The following is a 16689-nucleotide window of genomic DNA, read 5'->3' on the forward strand; positions in this document are numbered from 1 at the left end:
GGGGAACAGTGTGTACTTCCAGGACTTTTTTCCAAGTCAAGTTTTTGTCCTTTCAGTCTTAGTTGTAGAGGGTGCAGCTCAGCTCCAGGTCCAGTTGCCATTACTAGTTGCAGGGGGCACAGCCCACCATCCCTTGTGGGAGTCTAACGGGCAACCTTGTGGTTGAGAGGATGCGCTCCAACCAACTGAGCCATCCAGGAGCTCAGCGGCAGCTCAGCTCAAGGTGCCGTGTTCAATCTTAGTTGCAGGGGGATCCCTTGTGGGACTCGAGGAGTCGAACCAGCAACCTTGTGGTTGAGAGCACACTGGCCCATGTGGGAATTGAACCGGTAGCCTTCGGAGTTAGGAGCACGGAGCTCCAACCGCCTGAGGCACCGGGCCGGTCCCTTAGATACCTTTTTGTTTGATATATTTAGAGTGGTTTCTATTCTTAAACAAATCACTGGCTGACAAACAATTTTTTTTTTCAAGAGCAAAGATACCTTTTCCAAAAGCCCTCTAGAAAAGGTCCCTTTGTGTCTCATTGAGAACTGGGTCACACACTTGCCTCTAAAGGACCATCGTGATTGGCTCCTAACATGTGGTCTGAGAAGCCCTGGGGATCCTTTTAGATAGTCTAGTCTATTTTCATTTTTCATATTTTCCTTTTCATTCTCATTCTCTCAGGAGTGGACAGTGCAGTCTTCCAGAGCCTATATGACATGGGATGGAATGGATTGAATGCAGATGTGGATATGAGATTCTGTCTTCTATTAAATCAAACATCAGAGACATTTGCAAAAATGTAAAACCATGCCACTCTTCTAACTAAATGTTTTATTTTTGAAAATACAGTTATTTATTTCATGAAAATGTTATTTAAGTTAACCTACACTGGATATATTATTGTTATATTAAAATAAATTAACAAATAGATATTTTCTGCTTTTAATTTCTAATAGGAGTAGCAATATATAACACAACAGTTCTTTCAAGTTCTCAACCATTTTTAAGAGTGTCAAGAGATCCTGAGCCCAAAAAGTTTGAGAACCACTGGCTTCCATCAATCAAAATGTACTCATGGTCGGTCTGGTGGCTCAGGTGGTTGGAGCTCCGTGCTTCTAACTCCGAAGGCTGCCAGTTCGATTCCCACATGGGCCAGTGGGCTCTCAACCACAAGGTTGCCAGTTCAACTCCTCGAGTCCCACAAGGGATGGTGGGCTGCGCCCCCTACAACTAGCAATGGCAACTGGACCTGGAGCTGCGCTGCACCCTCCACAACTAAGACTGAAAAGGACAACAACTTGACTTGGATAAAAATCCTGGAAGTACACACTGTCCCCCTTCCCCAATAAAATCTTTAAAAAAAAAAATGTACTCAAATCATGGATGATGGGCACAGAAAAATAAAAATAATAGAGCTCTGTCAGGGTGGAGGAAAAGGAAAATGGTAGGTGTTCACTGATGTCTGCTACTGGAAGTACAGTAGCAGTTCTGGTACATGACCAAAGAGTAGAGAGATGGTAAGGGTGGCTCAAGGGCATTAAGAACAAGTGAGCTTTTTCTCCCATTAGGGCTATGGGAAGTAAGCATCCACTGCTGTGACTAGCAGTCAGAAGTCTAAAGCAGGGGATGAGGGACATCTGATATACCATTAGTAGCGCAGGATAATCGTAGTGAGAGAGCCTGGGTTAGGAGACTAAGTAACCAGGGAAAGACAATAATCTCGTATCCTAAGTGTGAAAGTATTTTTACCTGTTTTCCCAGGATTATACATTTATATTTTTTCTTTTTTTAAAGATTTTATTGGGGAAGGGGAACAGGACTTTATTGGGGAACAGTTTGTATTTCCAAGACTTCTTTTTTTTATTGGGGAAGAGTGGTGTGTTTTTCCCAGGACTACTCAGCTCCATCCAGGTCAAGTTGTCCTTTGAATCTTAGTTGTGGAGGGTGCAGCTCAGCTCCAGGTTCAGTTGCCGTTACTAGTTGCAGGAGGCACAGCCCACCATCCCTTGCAGGACTCGAGGAATTGAACTGGCAACCTTGTGGTTGAGAGCCCACTGGCCCATGTGGGAATCGAACCAGCAGCCTTCGGAGTTAGGAGCATCGTGCTCCAACGGCCTGAGCCACCGGGTCGGCCCTACATTTACATTTTTAAAAACCACGAGCTTATGTAGTCAAACAAAAGTATCTAGGGGGAAAACTACTTGGAAGACAGTTTTGCTTTAAGATTTAAGATGAAGAAGTGGAGATGTGTGTTCATAGACCACGGAGGGTCTAAGGTGGAATCCTAAACAAGAGCCCTGAAAGCTGCTGAGGCTAATGAAGAAAGAAGAACAACAAAAACCATGTGAACTTCTGTCCGAGGTGCTACAAGTGAGAGGGGCTCCCAACTGCATTAGAAGTGATGATACTCGGTAAGTGTAGCTTGTCATTATAGAACTACCTTGTAGTACCGTTATAGAACTACTTTTAGAAGACATTGGTCTATTTTTCAGAACTTATCCCACTAAAAATATTCATTGCAAGCTTTTTCTTTCTTTCTTTTCTTTTTTTTTTTAAATTAAGGTTTATTGGGGTGACAACTGTTAGTAAAGTTACATAGATTTCAGGTATACAATTCTGTATTACATCATCTATAAAATCACATTGTGTTTTCATTACCCAGAGTCAGTTCTCCTTCCGTCATCATATATTTGATTTTTTCCCTTTATATATCTAAGCATAACTAATTTTCTGGACACTTCCAGCATCACTATCTCTGTTAAAATTGATTAAAATTGATTTTATTGCTTGCCAGGAACTACTAGCAAGTAAGTTTGCTCTCATGATATTCAGTTTGTTTTCAGACAGCTTAGATACCTCACTTCTGGTGGTAATATATATGCATATGTATAAATGTGTGACTGTCAACTCAATTTTTTCTTGGAAGTTTGGACTGGTTTTTAAGAGCTTTGATTCCCTCCAGGAAGTTTTGCTGCAGCTGGAGAGTCTGACTACTGATGTGGCTCTCCCAAGAACTCTTACTCTTCATTTTTTCCCTATTGGTTTTAGGTTTAATGGTCTCTAGTTCTTTTACACCTATAAGGGCGGCATGGGCAATGTCTTACAATTCATAAAATAATGTTTTGTTTTTTAAAGAGGAGGAAATAATATGGAAAAAGAAATGTATGTGAGTTAAAGGATTGAGTGTATCCTAGCTTTCCTCCCTACTGCAAAATGGGGACTCTGGGGGTGATTTCCACACCAACAACTAATTCTCTGATTCTCAGGATGCCAACTGAGTGTTCAACAATTCAGTTCAATTCTGAGACCACCCAGAGTTAGCACAGACCCCATAGCATAAGGGCGAGGTCCCACAAGAGCGTGCTTCCCCACTCCTAGCTTCAGACACCAGGTGCAAGTCCTGGAGACACCACCCAGGCTTCTGACTGACTGGCTGGAAATCAGGGATTCCCACAACTCCCTCCTCAGGTTTCGAAATTTGCTAGAATAGCTCACAGAACTCAGGAAGGTATTTTACTGGTTTAGCATAAAGGATACAACTCAGGAACAGCCAAATAGAAGCGATGCGTAGGGCAAGGTGTTGGGTGATGAGATGTACAGAGCTTCCCTGGCCTCTCCAGGTCCATCACCCTCCCAGAAACTTGATGCTTCAGCCTGGAAGTTTGAATCACGTTCAAGTGTTTTTATGGAGCTCAATCTCTAGCAATTCTCTCCTCCCAGGAGGTCAGGGCTAGGGCTGAAAGTTCCAATTTTCTCATCACTCAATCTTTCTGGTGACCAGCCTCATCTTGAGGCTACCCAGGTGTCCCACCCTAAACCGGCCAAGTGTGATCTAAGCGGGTTATTATGAATAACAAAAGACACTCCTATTACTCAGGTAACGCCAAAGTTTTTAGAAGTTCTGTGCCAAGAACTGGGATCAAAGACCAAATATATTTACTATTATACCACAGGGGCATACACCCTTACTGATTTCACAGGGTGGTTTTGAAAAAAAACTTTGTAATGGATTTGAAATTATTATTTTAGCCAGAAATTGGCAGTGTGAGGTGCATTGGCAAGCATGCCTCAAATGAAGTCCTACAAGACTACACACACACACACACACACACACACACACACACAGGCACACACACACACACACACACACACACACACACACCAATGACAGATTGTTATACAATGACCCAGATAATCATACCTCCCTGAATTCGCACCCTTGTATGGTTGCCTCTTACAATGAATCTGACCTTAGGGTTTGCTTAAACCAATAGAATAGTGTGGAAATGACATTGTGTGAGTCCTAGAGCCAACACAGCTTGGGCCTGCACTCTGTTGGGAATTGCCATGTAAAGAAGCTCAGACAGATTAAATAATGATGAGACACCACATGGAGAGAGAGAGGTCCCACCCTTCCAGTCCCTTCAAGGCCCCGGATGTATGGAGGGGGTCATTTTAGGCCCTCCACCTCCAGCTGACCCACTAGATGGATGCAGCAGCATGAGTGAGCCCAAATGAGACCAGAACTGCCGAGTGAACCCACAGAATTGTGAGAAATAATAAATCATTATTGTTTTAAGTTACTAATTTTGGGTTGCTTTGTTATGCAGCAATAGACAATTGAGGCAATATCCATCTTGTGGAGGGCAGGTCTTTAGGTGTCAGGTGACTGAATCTGGCATTAGACAGCATGGGGAAAGGAGAGGGAAAGAATGAGAACTGAAGAAATGTTTGAGGAGTCAGAAAGGAGACATCCATTTGCTATAAGTCACTGCCTGCGATGAATCACAAAAATATGCCTTACATACCTAGAGATTCAAAGATGTAATTGTCTGTAATTCACAGTTAGGTATGTCTGCTTCCTCGCCATTATGGCAATGAAAAAGTTCGCACTTTATGAATTGTTTTGAGTACTCTGTTAATGGAATCTCAGTAAGGTTATATTGCTTGTAGAATCAGAACACCACCCTAACAATCCTGTATTATATAAAAATAGGTTTGTTGAAAAAAATAAAATAAAAATAAAAATAGGTTCATGCAATTGGAAACTGTGTTGTTCTAGAAAGCATAAAGATTATTTGATAAATAAGTGTATGTGTTGCCTTCACTCTCCTCCTCCTTCCCCCGTCCTAAGTTTTGTTGAGTGATTTTAAGAGTACTAGATGGTGGTCAGCCTCCTATATTAACATTTTCTAGTGAGCTGCTACTTTTTTCCTGAGTCCCCAGCAGGTGCTAAAAACCCATTGGTTCTTGAGCGTTCGGCCTGTGAAGGTTTCAGGTGGGGTCTGCAGATGTGAATTGTTTGCCCTGGGGCTTGTATAGGTGATTCTTAAGACATCACAGAGGTTTGAGGGGAGCACTCTGAAGTCTGAGTTACTCTAAGCATAAATCTCGAGGGGATTCAATTCAGTTTGGGATCTCCATTAAAGGATCTTGAGAGCAGGTTTGAACGGTGAGGTTGATGTGCAAGACACAGCTGCCCCAGTTCATAAGCAGACCCCCTGCCACTGTTGTGTTGGGTCTGCTCCTACATCAGTTCATTTAAGTGGACTATGAGGAGAGAAATCCGTCTTACAGGGCAATAGAAGCAACCTCTGCAAACTATGATCTGTCCATCCACAGCTGCCCAGTGGAATGCATGCTGGGGTTAATGAGAATCTTCTAGATACAACTGATCTCAGTTTACAGCACTATTTCACATTAGGTCAAAAGTAAAAAAGGACAGGTTTAAATTGCCTTTTATTCTTTTTTGGGGAGTGGGGAGCACAGCTCACGGTGGCCCATGTGGGGATCGAACCGGCAACCTTGGTGCTATCAGCACCACGCTCTAACCAACTGAGCTAACCAGCCACCCCCCCCTTTTATTCTTAATATTTATTCAACATCACCTATGATATGCCAGGCACTGATAGAGGAATTAGGATGCAAATTCTGTCCTCCAACAATAGAGTCTAGTTGTCTTTAGCCTTGCAACATAGAAATTCTGAAGTAGAGATTAGATTACAATGATGTGGAGTTTATTTCCTTTTATCCTAAATTTTAAAAGTTCTGAGAATCAGGTGTGAGATCCTGGGAATGCCCTAAAATCAGTGCAATTATTGGTACAACTGCTCTGGGAAACTTTTTGGCAATATCTGCTAAAAGTGAACACACACATACTCTATGACTTAGCAATCCATTTCTAGGTACGTACATTATAAATGTAAAGTATTATATAATACTCTCAATCTTTACAATACTGTATAAGCATGTATTCATTAGAACATAAAGAACAGAAATTTTTACTTTTTTTAGTGCTGCTAGACCAGTTACTTTAACAACAACATACACACACACCAGGGGTGCCAAAATAATGTATACAAGTGGTACAAGGGGACACTTTGGTCAGCGTTGCTCAAGCAGTAGTTTGCCATAATCAGAAGTGTCTGGACGTCGATGGTAACCACTTTGAGCACCACTTGTAATTGCAGAAGTCACATGTGACTTGTATTCATTTTCTGTTACTGGTATATTTATTGAGTATTACAATTATTTTTCCCCCTTCTTCTGCCTTCCCCGCCCACTCCAGTTCAAGCCGTTGTTTGTCAGTCTAGTTGTGTAGGACACAGCGCTGTGACCCATGCTGATATTATGAGCCTTGCGCTCCCCCCGGCTGAGGCAGTCAGTCGCCTGTTGTCGGTTGGTCGCTCACAGAAGCTCACGGCAGCTCTCGCAGGCTGCTGGCCACTCATGCTGGCCACTGGCTGCTCATGGCAGCACATGGTAGCCTGCGGCAGTACTCAGAAGCCTGCGGCAGCACACAGCAGCTCATGCCAACCTCCGGCTTCTCACAGCAGCCCAGCTCCAGGGGGAGCTGTTGTTCACAATCTTAGCTGTAGCGGGCACAGCTCACTGGCCCATGTAGGAATCGTGTGGGAGACCACCGCATTAGAAGCACGGCTCTCCAACCACCTGAGCCACCTGGCCGGTCCGAGTATTACAATTTTAATACAGTTTATCTTTCTTAAAATGTGTAGGCATTTTTATATATATATATATATATATATATATATATATATATATATATATATATATATGATTATTTGGTTTGGTTGAACAAGTGTTGGAAAACTGAAAAAGGGTAAAGGAGACACTGAGATAACTGTAATAATGCAGGAATCAGCGTCCATCTCTAGCGCTGGGGAGGTGGGTTTATGAACGCTCAGAAGCTTAGAGGAGGGAGCTGGGACCCAGCTGTCTGAGCAGGGCGTACCGTATGGTATTGATTGTCCTTCTAAGTGGACACATGAAGCTGGTTTGAGGAGCATTATAAAACCTGAGACTGGAACAAACTGCTGTTCTAAAAGGTCTGTGTTGAAATGACGTTTTCGCCAGCAGGAAGGGACAAGTTACTTCTCACTTCTACAGCCTTCAGTCTCCTGTAATGCCCCCAGCTGGTACAACTAATTGGAGCCCTTTGGCAAAGAAGAAATATTATGGGATTCACAGCTCCCTCATTACAAAGCTGAGAATAGAAGAGTGAATTTGGGGTTAGGAGACAATAGTTTAATAAGTGGCACCAGTGGATTAAAATATAAGAGGTATATTCATACAATGGAATACTACACAACAACCGAAAATATTACTACACGCAGCAGCTGGCTCAGTCTCACTAATGTTGAGCAAAAGAAGCCAGATGCCAAAGAGTACTCAGTATATGATTCCATTTCCATTAAACAAAAAGCCAGGAAGCACTAATAAGCTGTTAGAAGTCAGGATAGAGGTTACTTGGTGGGAGTAGTGACTCAGGAGGGATGAGGGGGGCTTTTGAAGTACTGGCAATGTTCACTATTTTTAAACACAGGTATCTCCCCTTTGCTGTACCCTTGTGATTTATATGTGTTTCTATAGGTACGTTATGGAAAAATAAAAAGTTAAAAAAAATAAATACAATTAAACATGATGATAATGACTATAAAGCTGCTTTAAATGGTAAAGTATATTTTATCTCCATATAAAATACCTATACCTACCTGAAAGTTACAAATATACATTTTTGAAGAACTGATTATGAATTATGCCAGAACAGAATACATGTTTAACTGTGAGCACATATTCAATTTATTTATTTATTAATTATTTTTTTAAGGAGGGTGCAGCTCACAGTGTCCTATGCGGGGATTGAACCGTCAACCCTGGTATAACTAGCACCATACTCTAACCAACTGAGCTAACCAACCTCCCCGCATATTCAGTTTCTTTTTATATTAGATTTTATATTTGATTTTAAAATCAGTTACAATAAAATGCAAAGCTAAACTCTTATACTCAGAGAGTTGAAGTATTTGAGAAATGAGCTTTCTATCATGATTACATCCATGTCTAAATACTTGCAAGAAAGGTAGACCAGAGTGGGAAAACTCAGCATTATTTATTATGGCTAGACCATTTAATCCATTTAGATTATGTGCTGGCATATTAGTCAATATTCTAAATCCACCCTAATACAGCCTGGGCAAGTCTTCAGGAATCATTTTTTTAGCTGGCTTATGTAAGCTAAGATGTTGTGTACAGTAGGCATTTTATTTATAACAAACTTATTAACTATTGATAATTTTCTCTAGATAATCTGTCTAGTCTACATTCCCTTTTCTTTAGTCAGAATGTTGAGTTGAAAATTCCCGTTTGTTTCTACTGCTTAGACATTAGCTGAAGTAGAGCTAAGGATTCTCAAAGGCAAATCCAAGGCACTAAAGGAAAGAAGGAATGTCCCCTTGTGGTGGTTTAAAAGCATTTCCACATATTCTCTGAGAATCCTCCCTTCCTAAGTGGTTTCATTCCCCTCCTTTGAGCACGTGCTACCCTTGTCCCTAAAGAACAGAATGTGGCAGAAATGATGGATTGTGACTTCTGAGGGTAGGTCATAAAAGGCATTGCAGGTTCTTCCTTGCTCTCTCTTGGACCATTCACTCTCAGGGAAGCCAGACACTCAAGTAGGCCTATGGAAAGATCCAGGTGGAGGAAGTGAGGCCTCTGAAACAGGCAGCAAGGTCTGAGCCTCCTGCTAACAGCCATGTGAGTGAGCCGTCTTCAGAACAGATCGTTGAACCTACTCAAGCCTGCAGATGACTACAGACCCAGGTGACACCTTGCCTCTCCAGCTAAACTGCTCCCAAACTCCTGGACCACAGAAACTGTGAGATAACAAATGCTTATTGTTTTCAGTTGCTAAATTTAGGAGAAATTTGTTATACAGCAATAGATAATACATGTGTTAATACGCATATGTATAATAGCTAATACTTATTGAACACTTAGATCCTTCTCTAAGCATTTGATGTGAAATAACTCATTCAATCCTCACAACAAATGTATAAGGTACAAATGTATAAGGTAGGTAATATTACTGTGTACATTTTGCAGATCAGGAAACTGAGGCACAGAGAAACTGAGTAACTTGCCCAAGGTTAACCAGCTAGTTAATGGCAGAACTAGGATTTGAACTCTGGGAGTCTGGCTCCACTACTCTGTACGCTAATTTCTTTTCTTTTTTCATTTTATTGGGGAAAGGGAACAGGACTTTATTGGGGGAACAGTGTGTACTTCTGGGACTTTTCCAAGTCAAGTTGTTGTCCTTTCAATCTTAGTTGTGGAGAGTGCAGCTCAGCTCCAGTTCCAGTTGCCGTTGTTAGTTGCAGGGTGCGCAGCCAACCATCCCTTGGGGAAGTTGAACCGGCAACCTTGTGGTTGAGAGGACGCGCTCCAACCAACTGAGCCATCTGGGCACTGGGGGAGCTCAGGGGCAGCTCATTGACTTCATTCTAGTTGCTGAGAGCGCAGTTCGCTGGCCCATGTGGGAATCGAACCGACAGCCCGGTTGCCCAGAGCTCGCACTCTAACCAACTGAGCCACTCGTCTGCCCCCTTCTGTATGCTAATTTCTGTGTTACACTGCTGTTACAAGGGTGCTGATACCCCTGAGAAATACACAGTAATGAAATAACAAGAGACAGGCTTAAGCTTCATAATAGAAAGTATAGATCAGATATAAAGTAATTTTCCTAAAAATTTAAAAGTGTTGGTGAGCCTTTAGAAGGAGGCCAGGTTCTCACCCACTAAAGGCCCCAAGATGGATTCATGCGACCTCTCAAACCTGTTTCCAATTCTATGACATATTGAATATATCTCCTAAGATTCATACACACACACACACACACACACACACACACACGATTTAGTAGCTCTACTTGGAAATATCAGAGAGTGGTTGGATTTACAGCATTCTGTAATTTTCTCTTATATTTGGTAAAAATTAATATGACACTTTTGTCTTGAATTCTGTTGTGCTAGGTTGGGGGGAAAATGCACATGTACTGCCCTTTTCAGTTCTTTTTTTTGGAGGGGGGGTATCAAACCATTTTATTGAGAACCTTCGGGGGAGGGTCGAAGGGCTGGGAAGACGATGAGATCCTAAATCTTCGGTCGGCCCGGATCTCTCAAGCTTCATGGCCGCCAAAAGTCCTTTTCACTTCTTTTTTCGACTGTTATAGAGATCTAATACTTCCCCTTCTTACTTATAATATTCACATAATTAATTATTTATGTAGCAATAAATGATGGTAGAATAAAAAAATTAAACCCATACTCTATTGCTCTTTTCCTTTCTTTTTTTGGTATTTCCTTTAAAATGTCATTCTAAATTATGATGCATCTTAAAGAAAATTTTAATTTATACATTGGCAGAGACTAGGTCTTTAATTTGTTATTCTTTCTTTAAGTATCTAATATAGTACATGTTAAGGCGCTTATTGACAATTAGGTTGGTCTATTTTAATTTAACACATTCAAAGCAATTCACAAATATTCTCAGTGGCAAATAGAGCTCTCTCCTAATTTACAGAAGTAAAAAAGACTAGACCTTAAAGACGTTAAGGTCTTTCATTGTTACCTTCTCAGGGAGGACTTTCCTAAACACTTTCCCAACAGGTTGCTGTTTTTTTACGTTTTTTTTTTTTTGTCCTTTTCATAGATGTTACTGCCATCTACTATAGTAAGCATAGTTTATATCTGTTTTACGTACTTAGTTTATTTTCTGTCTTCTGGCAGTAGAATGTAAGCTCCATGAGGGCAGGGAGATGTTTGTGTGCTTTGTTCAGTGCTGAAGACTCAATATCTAGAATAATGTCTGCTATATAATAGGTGTTTGGTATGTGTTTGTTGAATAAATGAATACATGAAATCCAGCAAACAGATTGGATAGTGTTTCTCAACCATTGTTAATGATAATTCCTATCTATTGAATATTTTCTTATCTTCTTTGATTATCATATTGATCTAGGATGGTCGGTATTAATGTTATTACTGTTTTCCAGTAATTAAGTAACTTGCCCAATGTTATGCAGAAATTAAGTAGCAGAAATTGGTTTCAGCATTAAGTGAAAGAAGACAGTCACAAAATGCCACATATTGTATGATTGTGTTCATATGATTTGTGCAGAATAGGCAAGTCTATAGAGACAGAAAGGAGTAAGTGGTTGCCTAGGGCTTGGGCAAGGGGAGGTTGGGGGAAGTAGGCTAATACGTATGGAGTATCTCTTAGGAATGACAGAATGTTTTAAAATTAGAGTGTGGTGGTGGTTGCACACCGTGTGAATATACTGAGAACCACTGAAGTTTGAACTTTAAATGGGTGAATTGTGTGGTATATGAATTATGTCTCAATAAAGCTGTTAAAAATAAAAAACTGGTTTCAAACTCAGATTTCTTTGGTTTAAAGCTTCTAAGCACCTTCTGTAAGGAGCCAAAACTGGAGAAATGGCTGGTTCTGGTTCCTGGTTGGGGAAAGCACAGGTTTACTGGAATATCATGTGCTAGAAAGGAAACAGGTGCTCAAAAATTGGGACATGTGCAAAGGATTGCAAGTGGAAAGTGTCTTCCCTGGTCAAATATAGGATAATTCAAGAATCAAAAATTAAGGTGATAGTAATTACTGTCAATATTGATACTAAAAACAAAAACAAAAAAGAAGCCCAAAACAAAAAGAAAACAAAGGCGTGGTGGGAATGAAATGAAAGCTTTTCTCACATAAAAATATCACCTAATTAGCATAGACGGAACAGATGAAATGATAGGAGTATAATATCATTCTACAACCACTATAGTAATAATTGATTCAGGCAAGCGTCATGAATGGATGCTAACCCAAAGAGTGAAAGATTCTAGGGGAAAGGCTCACACAGTCTCAAAGTATTATCCCACGGATTACTTAAAAACAAAACAAACAAACAAACAAAAAAACAACTGAGGTGAAATTCACATAACATGAAACTGACCATTTTAGAGTGAACAATTCAGCAGCATTTAGTACATTTACAGGTAGAGGTGGCCATCACCACCTCTATCTAGCTCCAAAACATTTTCCTCACTACAAAACAAAACCCTGTACCCATTAAGCAGTTGCTCCTCATTTCCCTCCCCCTAGCCATTGGCCACCACCAAACTGCTTTCTGTGGATTTGCTTATTCTGGACGTTTCATATAGACTCATAATGTGTGACTTTTTGTGCCTGGCTTCTTTCACTTGGCATGGTTTGGAGGTTCATCCATATTGTAGCACGTTGTATCAGCACTGCATTCCTTTTTATGGCTGAAAAATATTTCATTGTATGTCTTTACCACAATTTGCTTATCCATTCATACATGGGTGGATATTTTTGGGTTGTTTCTAACCTTTTGGCTACTGTGATTCATGCTGCTCTGACCATTTTGTACAAGGATTTGTTTGAGTACCTAGAACCATAGAATTCGTTGGTTAGCTTCTTGAAGAACTGTAGCACTGTTTCCCACAGTGATTGCACTGTTTTACATTCTCACCAGTAATGTATGAGGATTCCAATGTCTCTACATCCTTGCCAATACTTATTTCCCATTAAAAAAATTATAGTCATCCTATTAGGTATGAAGTGGTATTTCATGTGGTTTTGCTTTTTCATTTCTCTAATGATGTTGAGCACGTTTTTATCCACTGGTGTATTTTCTTTGGAGAAATGTCTGTTTCTTGAATCTTTTGCCCATTTTTCACACAGACTACTTTTCAAATACAAAAGAAAAAAAGTACCTTCACCATAGAGAGATGATTAAATGTAACATCATCAATAATGGAACAAACTGATGTGATATCCTTCCTGTAGTGGCAACGTGCTAAGAAGGATACAATATCATCTAGATAGAGTGCCTGATACAATTATTTAACTTGACTCTAATAGAGAACAAACTGAGGAGCATTCTGCAAAACAGTGGAATTGGATTCTTCAAAAGAGTCAATGTTATAACAGAAAAAAACAAAAAACCAGGGATTACTCTAGACTAAAGGAGTTTACAAATACATGACAACTAAGCGCAATGCTTGATCCTTGATTGTATCCTGGATGGGGGGGTGGGGAGGAAAGTGAGCTATAATGGACATTTTGAGAATTTGAATATGGCTTCAATATATTACAGATAATAGTATTAATATTAAATTTTCTTGGAATGATAATGGAATTCTGATTATGTAGGAGAATATCTTTATTCTTAGTAGATATTTATTGAAATATTTAGGGGTAAAGGATAACGATGTCTGTAAAAAACTCAAATGATTCAGTAAAAACAAAATAACCAAATAAAAGCCCTATACACACCACACACATATACACAGGTAAAGTAAATGTGGTGAAACGTTAAAAATTGGTGAATAAGGGTTAATATGGGTGCTCATTATACTTTACTCGTAACTTTTCTGTAGGTTTGATATTTTTGGGAAAAAGTTGAGAAAGTAAAGAGCTCTTGAAGTCCAAGCAGCGCTTGTTGTTCCTTGGATTTAGCGTCTTTAGAATAAAGGCTAGCTACTTTGGTCAGTTAAGAACCGTTGTGTAACCAAAGAGAGAGTAAATGATCAGGGTTATCTTTCAAAGTATTATAATTATTTAAATAAACAAGAAAACATTGCAGTTATTTTGTCCCACCATCAACTTAATTCACATCTTTATTAGGAAGCATGCATGATATGCAGAAAGTTTGGATCAGCCAGGCCTAAATTTGAATCATTGCTAAGTAAACTGTTTGACCTCTTTAGGACTCAGTTTCCTCACTGTAAAAAGGAAAAAATAACTGCTTGGTAGGGTTGTTGTGTTACACAGTCGTACACATGGTATTTTTTGAGCGGGGCTTGAATCAATGTGTAAAAAGCGCCATCCTACTTTCCATGCGATTTGCAACTTTTCCTTCACTAAAGTCAAGCAATCCTGGGGGGTAGGTAAAGGCGAGAGATAAGATGACTTCTCCAAGGTCACACAGCTAGCGAAGGACCCAGGTTGCCCAGCTCTTGGTCCTGTGACCTTTCCACACTCGCCTGAGAGGAGGAAGCGGCGCTCATGGGGATGCAAGGATGTAGAGGAGCCAAAGGAGAGAAGAGGCCGCGCGAAGAGCGGTGGTGTGAGACCCGCGGAGGCGCGGGCCAAGGAAGGGCACATGGACAGGCGGGCCGCGCCACTGGGCGGGGTGCGTAAGACTGAGGCTGTGGCTGGATAACGAGGGTCGCGCGGCCGGGTGCGGGTGAGAGGCGGGAGGCCTGAGCCAGCCGCGGGGGCGCGAGAGGCGGAGGCCCCGGACGCGGGAGGGGGCGGGGAGGCCGAGAGCGGGAGCGGCGGAGGTCGTGGGGGGTCGTTTCCGCACCGGCGGGGCGGGCGTGTGGGTGCGGGGCGCGCTGAAGGAACCGGGCGCGGGGGTCAGGACCCCACCGGGTGGGGGGGCGGGGCGGGTCTGGCCGGGGGCGGGTCTTGCTGAGTCCCCCGCGGGAGCGGCGGCGGCAGCAGCAGCGGCGGCGCAGGCGCGGTTCCCGCCTCCTCCCGGCTGGCGGAGCGAGTGGAGGCTGCAGCCCGGCTCCGCTCCCGCGTCGCTGCCGCCGCCGCCGCCGCTGTCGCAAAGCCCCCCCGCCCTCCTTCCGCCGCGTCGGGATGAGCTCCCGGAAAGGTGAGTGGCCCACGGCGTCCCCTCTTCCCTGCCACGCGGCCCCGCAGGCCGGCCTGCCCGACCGTTAATGTATGTCTCTTCTTCACCCAGTGCTGGCCATTCAGGCCCGAAAGCGGAGGCCGAAAAGAGAGAAACATCCGAAAAAGTGAGTCCACGCGGCGCTAGCACCCGGATCCCCGCCCCCGGCCGGTCGGGGGCAGCCCGCGACTGTGCCCGGGAAGTTGCCCGGATCCCCAGGGCCAGCGGGCAGGCTGATTCCCAGGGACGCGGGCGCTTGCCTTCTGCGCGCCCCGCGGGCGGCCCGGGGGGAGGGGCGGAGGGCGGGGGAGGGGCGCGCGCGAGCCCGTGGCCGGTGGGTTGAGCATCCCCGGGCCATCCCCGAGTCCCCGGGACCCCAGTCGCCGCGGCCGTCGGGGCGGGCGGATGAGGAGGTGCCGGGCGTGCGCCCGGTCCCCTGCGCGCCGAGCTGTCCCCGGAGGTCGCAGGCCCTTCCCCGGAGGGGCGCTGGCGCCGGCTGCGGCTTGAGGCTGCCTACCTGCTCCCACCTGGGCACCGGGGCCCGAGAGGAGGAGGAGCCGAGTGTACGAGAGAGTGCGTGTGTGAAAGTGTGTGTCGCATCCTCGTCCTCCCCGGCCCTTGCCTCTCGGCTGAAAACCCGAGCCAGTTGTCAAGAGGTTCGCCCCGGGAGTGTTCCTGGCGCGAGTTCAACGCTGAGACCTGTGCATTTCGGCGCTTGGGTTTGTATTCGAAACTTTGTGCTTGGGCCGAACGTGACTGCTGCGCTGGACCGGTGGGCGTGTGCGCGGGCGGTCCCCGGCGCGGCTTCCCGGCCTCTCATTGTGCCGCGAGTTGATGAATAGGGTGGTGATATTTAAAACGTGCCAGTCGCCGGCCACCTCCAGCCTGGCTGCGGACCGTAGTGGGAGCGGCCGGCTCCCGAGAAGCCTTTCCTGGAGAGCTGCTTCGAGACTGCAGAGCGCCGCCACCTCTTTTTCCTTTTTCTCTTAATTAAAAACAAAACAAAACATCTGCCAGCGTTCAACATCTTTACTCTTTCTAGATTTGTGGCTTTGCTCTTCTTTTTGAGCAAGGAAGGTATTTTTGGTACTATGAGGATGACAGACAGTCCATGATCTTTTAATAAAATCACCAAGTATTTCCTTTTTGTTTCCTTTGGGGGGGCTGCCCTTCAGCATTCCTAGACTTTCTTCCTTCCTGGTCGCCTTGGTCTCCGCTTAGCGAATTTCATACCTGTTGGTATCTATGCAAACTGCCTAAGTTATTGCTAATGTATATCATGACATTATTATGACAGGAGTTTTGTTCCTTCTAAATGGAATATAATTTGAAAGTTTGTTCAGGATTTCACAAAATGTGGATATCCACCTAATGCCTTAAAAAACTTAAGAGTGTGGGAAAAATACTTAAATTAAGAACTTGAGGAACTGATGGGTAAAAATTCGATATTGGATTCTTAAGAGGTTAAAACTGAATGGATATTTGGTAGTTTTAGATGCTTTAAAACTAATGCTAGCTTTCAAGTAAATCAGTCTTCAATATGGGATTTCCTTTGGTGAACGATGAAAGTTTAGCCAATAGGTAAGGCGAACTAATGTTTAGGATCTTGAGTTTTAGTCACAACTTTCAATTCAAAGCATTTATTTCCGCATTGCTCATTATGTTCAGAAACGTAAAAAAGAATTGAAAAAACCCTGCCC

At 43.1% G+C, this 16689-nt stretch overlaps 1 protein-coding gene across 13 annotated transcripts in view; it reads left to right on the top strand.

Moving 5' to 3' along the window:
- Positions 1 to 14346: 14346 nt before the first annotated feature.
- SRPK2 (SRSF protein kinase 2) overlaps positions 14347 to 16689 on the top strand; it is a 218683-nt gene continuing 216340 nt past the window's right edge. For 3 of the 13 annotated variants that reach the window (XM_074340601.1, XM_074340604.1, XM_074340606.1), the window contains exons 1-2: positions 14348 to 14500; positions 15062 to 15116. In XM_074340601.1, the coding sequence (XP_074196702.1) occupies positions 14374 to 14500; positions 15062 to 15116 (182 nt within the window). In that variant the 5' untranslated portion in view covers positions 14348 to 14373. Of the gene's footprint in view, positions 14501 to 14770; positions 14972 to 15061; positions 15117 to 16689 lie in introns of those variants that run through there. The other 10 variants (XM_074340602.1, XM_074340605.1, XM_074340609.1 and 7 more) reach the window with 7 other exon arrangements.

The sequence above is a fragment of the Rhinolophus sinicus genome, linkage group LG09, assembly GCF_036562045.2.
Source record: "Rhinolophus sinicus isolate RSC01 linkage group LG09, ASM3656204v1, whole genome shotgun sequence".
NCBI classification, from domain to species: Eukaryota; Metazoa; Chordata; class Mammalia; order Chiroptera; family Rhinolophidae; genus Rhinolophus; species Rhinolophus sinicus.